Source organism: Lipotes vexillifer, unplaced genomic scaffold (genome assembly GCF_000442215.2).
Source record: "Lipotes vexillifer unplaced genomic scaffold, Lipotes_vexillifer_v1.1 scaffold51, whole genome shotgun sequence".
NCBI classification, from domain to species: Eukaryota; Metazoa; Chordata; class Mammalia; order Artiodactyla; family Lipotidae; genus Lipotes; species Lipotes vexillifer.
Window position 1 is genome coordinate 669,780 of NW_006786770.1, and position 11,411 is coordinate 681,190.

Consider the following 11,411-nt stretch of genomic DNA (forward strand, 5'->3'; position numbering starts at 1 on the left):
TCCTCCTCCAACGAACAGGTTCTGGCTCCTCCCTCTCCTTCGCTCTCCCCCAGCCCCAAGAATTTGCTCCAAGAAATTGGGCTAAGGGCCATCTCATTTCTGGGATGACCTCTCTGGGACCAGGGTATCACTGCACAGGGACACAGGGCCTCACTGCTTCATCAGGCCTCTCTCATACTCATACTCCCCTCTGTCCACAACCCCATCAACTCTACTTCTGTCTCATACACATGGACAATAATACCCTTATGGTGGCTCATCAGGCACATGTACCCACAGCACTCCTGTTGCATCAGCTCTGCAGGGCACACTAAGAACAGTTGCATCAGCTCTGCAGGGCACACTAAGATGGAATGGGGAACATTCCATCTGGGCTGCAGCAGCTCTGACGACAGTGTTTGGCTCCTCTCTCAACTCTACCCTTGTTGTAGTCAGGTTAAAACCTGTCTCTAAAGGGCTTCCAGAAAGGACTGGGCACCTTGCAAAGACATCTGGGTTCTCTCTTCCACCCTCCTCCTCAAAGTTCCTTCTTTTGTTCTGGTGCTAGCTCCCTGTTCCCTGGGTTAAGTGATGTGCTGTGACAGAAGCACTGAAGAAGAAGACCCAGGGGAGGACTTGACTACTTGACTGACACTCTGCATCATGAGCCAAGAAGGTGCTATATCCCAGCACAGGCAGCCTAGGCTAGGCTTTGCCACATTTCCCTAGGCAGCCGCCAAAACCCCAAGATTTGGGCACGGCTCAGGTCCCTTCTCAGGGTCAAGTCAGACTGCGGCCAGAACTCCTCCATAGATATCAGACTGCAGGTCCATCCTCTTCTCTATTCAGGGGTATGGTGTGAGATGGGAACCCCAACCTGGAGCCAATAATCAAGGGAAGAAGCCCAGTGTCTGGAATGGGTCCGGCATCCTTTTGAGAATTATTTTCCTTTTTATATCCCCATTCCCTCCCAAGCCAGGACCCCAAAGCAAGTACCATCATGTTGTCTCTTCCAAGGCAAAACTCCAAAGTGAGGACCCACCACCAACCAGAAGTCAAAAAAAAGATGTTTTACTCTCCCCTCCACTGCCCCAATCTATTAGCCCTCCATGCAAGGTCAGAAGGGCCTGAAACAGGCTGGTGACAAGGAAATCACAGAATCATACATACAGCACAGCACATACAGGTCTGACAGGCACATGCAGGTCGGAGACAGCTTGGGCATAGCCCCAAGGCATGGGCTGGTGTGAGGAAGTGGTCATGGCAGCAACTTAAGACTAAAAGAGCTTCAGGGGTGTGGGAGTTGTGGGAGGTGGGCCTCAGGCACACCACCAGAGGAAGGAAGAGGCAGTGAAAGACTGACAGAGCACAGTGAGGGTGGGCATTCATGGCAGCACCCACCCAGAGACAGGAACAACACAGGCTTTTCAACTCAGGACTGTTCTTCCTGTGCTCTGTTCCCTGACCTCCCACCTCCTTACCTAACCACCTCACTTGGTACTTTCCTCACCTCCAGACCCCCAGTCTCTCCTCCCACTGCCCCCAAGCTGAGGCTAAGTGAGAATCCACTGTAACCCAGTAAATGCTCTATTCCATGCTGCTACTGTTTACAGTCAAATGCTTGGAGTCTCTGACTAGACGTCCTGAGGCGATGGGCAGGAATGTGGAAGGGGTGAGGATCATCCCTAATGAGTACTACCTGAGCCTGATGTCCTTGCACCCCTCAAAGGAACTCTGAAAGCCAAGGCTGCCATTTCCTCTGGCCATCCCAGCCCCAAGGTCACACACACATGCATGCAGCCCAAGGACATGCAGGACAGCTGGGGAGGGGGCTCATGGCCCTCACCCACCCAGGCACAAATAGTAAACACACCACCTTCTTAGGCTTCAGGCCCCGCTGCATGAGGAGTAGGAAAGGGCAGAGTTAGAGAACAGACTTAAACATCACACTGTGCTAGCTGGCCAGATATCTTGGGTGTAGGTATTAAGACCAACTCAGGCATACCCAGCTATGGGGGGAGCCAGGTCACTGTCAAATCCAGGGTAAGTGAGATGAGGGCTCCCTTAAGGATCAGCTTCCAGGAGGTCCACACCCTGACCCAGAGGAGCTGGAGAGTCTGGAGCCCCACCTCACACATCCTGCACAGAGCCGCGGAGGGAGGCTCCAGCAGGCCCTCTGCACACAGCCTGAAACAGGTGGCAGAGGATCCAGCTCCTCTCCATTCACTTGTGAAAAAGAAAGCACCTTCTTTCTCCAGTTCTTACCTTACCCCTACCCTACACCCATCAGATGTTGGCAGCCTTGGATACCAAAAGGTAGGAAGTTGGCAACAACACTACTGGGGTCAGACCTGTCCTCCCTTTCACCCCCAGCCTCTGTTCCAATTGATCCAGAACTTCTGGGCCTTAATAGCTTTTTCCCTGATACCACCCTTACACCTAAAGCAGCAACTCATACCCAGAAAGCTTCCTTCTGAGGGAGGAGGGAGACTGGAAGGCTAACTCAATTTACTCATCTCTTGCTTCTACCTGCCTGGTATTGAGTCTCCCTCCTCTCTTTCTCCTTTCCCTCTACTACTCCCACCCCCACCCGTAACCACTTACCAGTTTGCTGGTCTTTGCATTTGACTCAGTTCCCTCTGTAGAATGCAAACAGAAACAAAGTGTGTGTTTGTGTAGAGGGGTAGAGGCAGAGAACATCATGGCAGGTTAGGCAAGATATAACAAGGGAATATGGTGGTGATGGAAACTCTCAGGATCCACTGTGGCCCCTTGTTCTGGGGAGAAGTCCTGGGGACTCCTGGATGTGAGGAGGCCACTTAAGTGGGTGGTTGTTACCTCTTCTGAGGACCTTTGCGGCAGAAGAATCAGGTGTCTCTGGGGAAGTAGTATCTGCTCCATCTTCAAATACCTGGATCTGAGGACACATAATAGACTCTATACAGCTAGACCAAAGCTGGATGGAACATGGGCCCCTCCCCAGGCCTTAAGCAAACCTGGGGTCCAAGGCAGCTTCCTTAAGGATAGCTCTTAATCTTCCCTCCCCTATTACCTCCCACTCTACCAACCAGAGACTTATGCTCATGCCCAGGAAAAGGGAGCACCAGCACACCAGCCGCACAGGCACCAGAGCACACGCACACACACACACACACACACACACACACACACACACACACACACACACAGAAGCAGGAGCTGAGTACCTGGGACTGGCGCACAAAGATGCCATGCCCTTCGTCACAGGTGAAGTACCTCCTGCCTTGGACAGTTCCATCATTCTTGCCTTTTGCTTCATCCAGGATCACACCTACCCATTTGCCAGTGGCAAAGAGCGTGGCTCCAACATAGGCCACAGTGCCACGGTGGCCTTTTCCAATCACCTCCACGCGGGAGCCCACTCGCAGAGGCCGGGCACTTGCCTCCGCACTCATTCTGCTGCCGCTGGGAGTCTGCAAGACACATGCAAACATACATAGTTAAAAGCCTCAGGTCAACGATGTCATCCTAATATGTAAGAAAGGCCCCAATCAGGATCCTGGCCTGAAAAGGGACCAGAAGTCACTTCCCTGAACCCCATTCTCAAGGTAAAGTGTCCCCACCACCACCACCAAATTCCCTTTTGAAAAAATGTCAGTGCTGTGTTCTGAAACTTCTCAAAACGCCTCTGGAATCTGCCAGAATTTTTAAGAGATTATATTTAAATTTAATAAATCAGAATTCATTGCTAGATCTGTGAATGTCACCCCACACGGCTGCTTTCTCAAGGAGCACTGCCCCCTAGGAGGGGAATGAAGCTCAAACAAATAACTCAGTTTAGACCAGGCTCCCCACAACCCAGTGCCTGACTCAAAAGACTGAGCTGGGAAGACAAGTGAGTCAGTGAGTGACCCCACTAATCCTGTTCCCTCCCTACTGCTGCCTGTCCGCCCTGAGGGCACACAACTGTGCCTCCTTCCAGCCCTTAAGTCACTACCACTCCTTCCTGACCTGACTTCCCCCACCCTCACCAGCACACTCCTAGATGCCTCACCAAGCCCATCCAACGATCTACTCCCTTCTTTCTGGCCTGAGCCCTGTTCTATCAACTCTCTACCCACAAGTTCTGGAGATCCTTCACTCATGCTATGTCGCTATAAAAAGAAAAATAAAGGCCAGGTAAATTGGGTACCTCAGATCTGTCCCGCATCTGTCCCCCAGACTCTGCCCAGTGGTTCAAATGGATGGCTTATCACCCTATCCATGGTGATAATGGACAAGGCAAGGGAATAGACTAAACATTGTCCTTGGGAAGCTCTCATCTTCTGACATACCCATGATGACAGGACAGCATGAAATTAGGTTCCAAATAGGCCCATGGCTTAGAAGAAAATCACACCTAAGCAATTTTTAGCAATAGCAGCTCTATGAACCAGGGGCCTTGCAACAAACAGAGAAGGAAGCATGAAGAAGTGACAGCACGGCCTTGAAGACTCCACAGGGCCCCCTTCTGATGTCCCCTCTTGGCTTCATAAGAGAGCTCTGCCAGAGCCAGTGACTCCCTAACTCTCTTCCCCAAAGAGCTCATCCAAGAAGGTGAGGATACCGTTCCCAGGGGCTCCGAGAGGCCAAATCATACCTGGGACAGCCGAGTGGCTCTCACGGACCTGACAATAAAAGGAACTGACAGTAACATCAGGGCTGGCCCCAAACTCAGAGACGCTCTCCAACCTCCTAACCCTAATAAGCCTCTCAGAATCAGGTGGACACAAGAGTGGCTACAGATTCAATCTCAGTCAGAAGAGCAAGAAAGCAAGTGACAAACAACAAAGCAGCTCTAAAGAAAGACTTCACTGAAAGGCCATTCCAACCCACCAACCCCATTTGTAATTCCCAAGATAGTCTGGCCCCCTCAGGAACCTCTGGCCTGAGGTCCACTTGGAGTCAAAGGTCAGGCCTCACCAGTACCCAGAGAGGGCCCAACTCTGGGAAGGGAAGCCTGTGCAGTCCCACACGGTCAGGGCCGCAAGTGGCCCCAGCCTAGCTACCGCCTGTCTCCCCACCCCCCACAGCAATGTCCACAGCCACCCAAGGCCTTCTCCAGAAGCCCTCCCGTGGCCATCCCAGATCAGGACCACTTACCCGGCTGTACACGTGCCTCTTGCTCTGGGCCATGTTGCTCACCCGGCCTCTACCCCCTCCCCCAGCTGGCCAAAGACAGAGAAAAGGCAGAAACCTAGGCAGGAGGGTCAGGGCTCCAGGCCCTCATGGACAAACACAGAAGCCAGCAAGCGTGGCCCTCCCTAGTCCATGGACCTCCCTGGGTGGCCTACTGGGGTAGGGGTGGGTACAGAGATGGGGGCTGAGGAGCAAGTCCCCTCTGCTGCTGGAGGATTCCTGAACCCAGAGACACCGAATCCTGCTTGCCAGCTGATGAGTCTCACTCTGCGCTAGTGCTGCTCTAGACTTGTCAGGAATCAAGCTAGCCTCTGGGTCCTAGTGCCCCCTTGCTTCACCTGGGCCAGTCAAGAGGGACAGAGTATACGGGACTAGGCCCACGCCAAAGACCCTCAACACTCACCTCTAGAGTACACTGCCCTACGGCTGGGAGCACAGCCCTGCTGATCCTCCTAATCTGCACCCCCTCACCGTCACTGCCACCCTTCCCACCCCCAGGATGTGAGGCCTCAGCAGACCCACAAGCATCAAGTGACACATTCACACAGCCAAAATAAGGGTCTCTCGCCCCCCTTTCTGGTGCTCTTCCTCCTCCCTCCCCTTTCTAAACTCTGGAGTCACGTCCAAACCCACGTGATTAGGGTCTGAATTTCAATCTCACCCTGGGCCAGAGCAGCCAGGCCCCCTGCCCAATACACAGCAAAGGAAGGGCAGCAATGGAGGCAACTTCTCACTCACACTCACACACACACACACACACACACACACACACACACACACACACACACACACAGAGCAAAGCAAGTCAAGTACCCCAGCTCCCTCAACACTGGCAAAGGTTGCCATGGTCATTCTTCCTCCCTTCTAGTCACTATAAAGGGCCAGGCTCTGAACCCTAAGAGTATCAGGTTCAAACGGATTAGCAAGGGTGGTGGTCAGAAACAGAGAGTCCCACTTGCCCCCTACAAGTGGGGGCAGTGCCCAGTCCACCTCAGCCACCTGTCCCCTGTACTCTTGGCCTTGCCTCCTAGGCATCTCCTTAAGAGAAACAATGAGATGGTTTGTTTTCTATTTTTCACAAAATTTCTTTAATAACCATATTACTTTTATAATTTAAAACGTTTAATAAGATTATGCATTCTAGTGAGAGGTCTCAAGAGGGCTATGTAACCACTTCATTCATTTATCCATCTAATGGGCTAGAAACCAACAGTCCCCGCCCCTAAGTAGCTAACAAGGTTGTCCTGGGGTCTGATCTATGTCTCTACCGGGTACAGTGTGGATGTAGATCCCCTGGGCTGAGGGATACCTGTCTTGTCTGCACTGGACTTCACTGGCTGAACAGGGTCTTCCTCCATTCCACCCTCTTTCTAAGGCAGGCCAGATAGCCTAATAGGAGAATGATAGCCAACAGCCAGATATATGGCCCCCAAACATCTCTCCACATCTCCAATCCTGGCCAGACCCCCTAGAAAACCATTTCTCTCCTCCTCTGCAAAATCTCCATGTTGCCCCCTCCTTTCCCTATTCACCATTACACAGGTGGGCAGGGCCATGCAGCTCCTTGCAGCCTGGACTTCTGCATGTTCACAACACTTTACAGTCTACAGAACACCTTAAAAAACAATTGCATAGTACCATGGTTAAGAATACCGGTTCTAGACTCAGGCTGCTTACATTCAATCCCTGGCTTCACCACTTGGTAGCTATGTAAACTTGGTCCAGTTACTTAACATCTCTGTGCCTCAACTTCCTCATCTATCAATTGGGAACAAAGAACATCTCTGAGAGCTGTTGTGAGGATTAGCTGAGATAATCCATGTAAAACACTTAGGACCTTGCCTAGTATTTAGTAAGCACTCAACAAAGTTAGCTAATAACTTAGTTATCATCATATTTGGACATCAAAATAACCCCGTAAGAGGCAAGCCAGGAACAATGCTGACAAGGAAACAGGGCTTAGAGAACTGAGCAACTTCCCTGAAGTCACACAGAAGACAAGGAGTGGAGCCGTAACTGGAACCAAAGCCTGAACCAGAACCTTCTGCACTTTTTACTCTCCTCATTGATACCACACATATTTCTAGGCCTCCAAAGCTGTGCTCTTCCTCTGGACCACACTACCTTCAACGATTCAAAAGAGCGCACATCCAAGAACATCACAGCTCACTAGCCACAGAAGTGTATATAGTCACCTAACTTCTTAGATGCTGTTTCTTCTATAAAATGGAACTATCACCTGCCATATCTACATTAATGCTCAAATAAGATAAAGCACATGAAAGTGCTCTGTAAAAAAATGCAGAAGCTGTATAGGTATTAAAATAAAATGTCTAGACGATAAATATTATAAGGAATTACAGAGAGGAAAAAGGTAAGCTAAAAAGAAACGGGATACTTGATTATCCCTTGAATCATGAGGTTTTTGTTTGGATATGTGGAGAGGAAAAGCCTGCAAACATTGTAATTTGTGAGTACAGTATGAGTAGAGACAGAAATAATTTTGCTTGACTGGGGAAAGTTAAAGATGACTAGCTTGGCTGAATCAGTGAATTCTGATGAGTTCTCCTATCAAACTATAAGTCTTTTAAAGCAGACTCCTCAACTTTTCCTCTTTATGATCCCATCACTCTTAGCTCATGAAGTCAAATATTTATTGAATGAATTAACACTGATATTGAGACGTATTAGAAAGTAAATATGGATAGTCAGGGAATTTAACATCACGTAGAGATAGATGAATTGGATCCGATAACAACAGGAAGCCAGTCTCTTCCTGAGCAGGAGACTGGCATAATGAAAACTATTTTAGGAAGATCAAACAGGTGGCAGAGAGCAGAATGGAGTGGAGGCAAGAGCAACTTGATAAAGACAGGGAAAACAGCAAGGAGGCTATGGCAGCAATGAACAAGGGGTGAGGAGGTCTGAGCCAGGCTCATGGGAGAAAAAAAGGGAAGAGGAAATGGACCAATTCCGAGACAGTACAAAAAAGCCCCGAGAAGGCCCTATGAGAGATCAGACTTGGGGAAAGAAGCAGCAGGCCTGTATGGGCTCTGGAGATGGACAGACCTGGGTACAGCTCTGGTTCTCCTATTTCCTCATGTGTATGACTCTGGGTAAGATATTTTCAGAGCCCTGGTTACCTCAACTGAAAAAAGGGGGAAATAATACCTACCTCACAGGGATGTTGTGAGGATTAAATAAGACTGAAGTAGAGCATTTAGTACAGTGCTGAGCACAGAATGTGTGTTCAACAAATTGTAGATATTGTCTTCATCATTACCGAGAGGGTACATCAATGACAACTGCACACGGTAGGAACTCAAATCTTGCATGAATAAACGGATGGATGAATGAATGCATGGATAAGTAAAGGAATGAATAAACTTGGGAGTTTTCAAGCAGGAATAATGGGAGAGTGATGATTGATAACAATAGAATTGGGACAGGAAACTGAACATGTTAAGAGAGAGAAAATAAGTCATAGGGCCTCTTCTCAGAGGCAAATTTAACGGTGACCACTAACACGTGTACTTCCCGATCTCCTTCCAAAATGAACCTGTGATGCAGACAACACGGATTCCACTATTTCCATTCTACAGGTGACAGAATTGAGTCTCAGAAGTCAAACAACTCACCTGAGTCTCATAGCCAGCAGGGCACATGTGAGTAGGAAGGAGGGCACATTTGACTAGCTGTACAGGTAGGTGATCCTTCAACAGCACCATTGGGCCCCACCTCATGTTACACAGGACAACTCTGAGTTACATGCTACCTCAGCCAGAAGACAGATACTCCCTGGATTTCTAATCCATTTTCCTCCCCAATGATATTAAATACTAATAAAAACTCTAGGAAAATGGAAAGAGAGGAGGGAAAGAAATCTGTGTCTGATAGATTACCGGTGGTCTTGGAGAACATTTCAGAAATGACAGGAAAAGAAGTGGATTATTAGGAATTAAGGAGGAACTAGTAAGGAGGAAAAGCCTCTTTGGCACCCAGCCTGCACCATTTCTACCTTGCTTTTACTGGTACCCCAGCATCCTTTATGCCCCTGACCTCCTCTTGTCTCACCTTACCAAACCTTGATCCTGGGCTAACCCAACTGTTCACTTTCTCTGATCCCACTTGTAGAGATCTGAAATCCAGGCAGTCTGACAGCAGGGTCCACACACTTGAACTGAACTGCATTAGGCACGGGGTATTTCGATTTGGTTGCAAAGAGATAAAATGAAATATAAAGGTAATCAGCAAGATACAGATTTTCTTATAACTAGGGTGAAGTTGTACATCTCTAAAAGCACTAGTAGGAGAGGGATATGTGTGGATATAAGTCCCTCAGGAGTCAGGAAAGGAGAGGGGACTAGAAGCTCAGGTACTGGAAGCTTGGAAGGCCAGATTCCAGATATGCACAGGAACCCAGAAAGAAGATAAACAGAGCTTTTTATTCCTAGGTCCTACTGCAGTATCTGACTTGCAGATCTCACACAGATAGGACCTAGACCCTAGACCTTTTTTTACCTCTCCAGCTCTTCATTATCCCCAGAAATTTCTGAAGCCCACTCTCAAACTGAATACAGGTCTATCCCCTCCCAGGATATCCTCCTCCCCTAGTAATACCCAGTGACTACCAGGCCCACCTCCAAAGGGCCCAGACCTCCAAGAGCCAGGAAGGAAAGCTACACAATATGCCTCACTTATCCTCAATGAAGGCACTTCTGCAGGAAGGCAACAAGCACTTGAGTGCAGCCTGGTACTCAAGAATTGCAAGCCGGGACTTCCCTGGTGGCGCAGCGGTTAAGAATCCACCTGTCAACGCAGGGGACACGGGTTTGATCCCTGGTCTGGGAAGATCCCACATGCTGTGGAGCAACTGAGCCCGTTGCCACAATGACTGAAGCCTGCATGCCTAGAGCCTGTGCTCCTCAACAAGAGAAGCCACCGCAATGAGAAGCCCGCACAACGGATCAGTAGCCCCCACTCGCTGCAACTAGAGAAAGCCCACGGGCAGCAACAAAGACCCAAAGCAGCCAATAAATAAATAAATGTTCTTTGAAAAGAAAAAGAACTGCAACCCTCCCAGAGCTAGCAGCAGTCCTACTTAATAGCCTACTCGAAGTTCCTGCTGCTTTCTCCCCACGATCAACCAGCAAGTCCCTGGCACTAGGACCCTGCAGACAGGGAACCCTGAGCCTGCGCTCTAAAGAGAGAGATGCACCATTTCACAACTTCAGCAAAAGCCAAAGCAGCCAACAAAGCCACAGCCACCTCGGCTGTGCTGGGCTCTGCCTTTTGGGCAGCTCACCGGCCACTCCCCAGAAGCAGAGCATTCTGTCCTTTCTCTTTTTAAATCCACGTCATCATCTGATCATAATGGGAATCAATCTCAAGTCACCACGCAAAGGCGTATCCATGGCAACATCAAGAGGAAGGACACAGAAATGATGCTCCAGTGGCTGCAGCAGAAAAAGGTAAGTCCATTTCTCTTCCACCCATGCAATCTCATCATTCTCCCCTTTCACTCAAGTCAGGTGTGCACCTTACCTACAAATTCTATCTATCCCACCAATGGGGAAAACAAAGGTGTTAATAATCTATGCTATTATGTAAGGTCATAGGTCTGCCTAGTCCCATAACTGGCAGCAAAAATTCTTTTTCTGGCTGACTGAGACGATCTCTTTTCTTATTCACCATCTCAATTGACATGGTCTCAGCCTGCAGTACCTAACAAATCATTATCAGTCACTTGTCTTTCTAGTCAGGTTGCTGGGAAATCACACAAGGATTTCAGAATTCTGTATGTAGTTGTAAAAATACAGCAGCAACACTGACTCTACCACCCTGCTCACCCAGGCCACTACCATACCCACAGACTGGCCCTCCTTAGCAGCCCTAAACCCCAGCCCCTCAAGGACCAGAAACTGGGAGTTGGGATGAAATTTCTGCCTTTCTCTGATGCCTCAAGGAAGGAATGCCATTTCTGCAGAGGTAAAAGAGTCATCAGACATAAGTTCTACTAAGTGTAAGTAATACTCCATGCCTCGATTTCTCCTTCTGTAAAACACAGATACTATCAATACCTTTCTAGCAGGGTTGTTGTCAGAATCACGTGAGAATGCCTGAAAAGCACTTAGAAGCGTGTCTGGTATGAAGCACTCAATGAAAGTCAGCCATAATTATTATGAAGAAGAGGAAAGAGAGGCCTACAGTGCAGGATTCAAGTTCGGAGGGTACTCAGTGTTCTTGGAGCATATCTCAACTCTGCTCTCTTTCCC

The 11,411-nt window shown here is 48.9% G+C and overlaps 1 protein-coding gene across 4 annotated transcripts in view; it reads right to left on the reverse strand.

Annotated features, from left to right (window-relative positions):
• DCTN1 (dynactin subunit 1) overlaps positions 1 to 11,411 on the reverse strand; it is a 30,871-nt gene that overhangs the window by 14,090 nt on the left and 5,370 nt on the right. Inside the window, exons 1-5 of one of the 4 annotated variants that reach the window (XM_007459399.1) lie at positions 5,101 to 5,133; positions 3,186 to 3,431; positions 2,818 to 2,896; positions 2,584 to 2,618; positions 1,856 to 1,876 (exon numbers count right to left, since the gene is read on the reverse strand). In XM_007459399.1, the coding sequence (XP_007459461.1) occupies positions 1,856 to 1,876; positions 2,584 to 2,618; positions 2,818 to 2,896; positions 3,186 to 3,431; positions 5,101 to 5,133 (414 nt within the window). Of the gene's footprint in view, positions 1 to 1,855; positions 1,877 to 2,583; positions 2,619 to 2,817; positions 2,897 to 3,185; positions 3,432 to 5,100; positions 5,450 to 11,411 lie in introns of those variants that run through there. The other 3 variants (XM_007459398.1, XM_007459400.1, XM_007459401.1) reach the window with 3 other exon arrangements.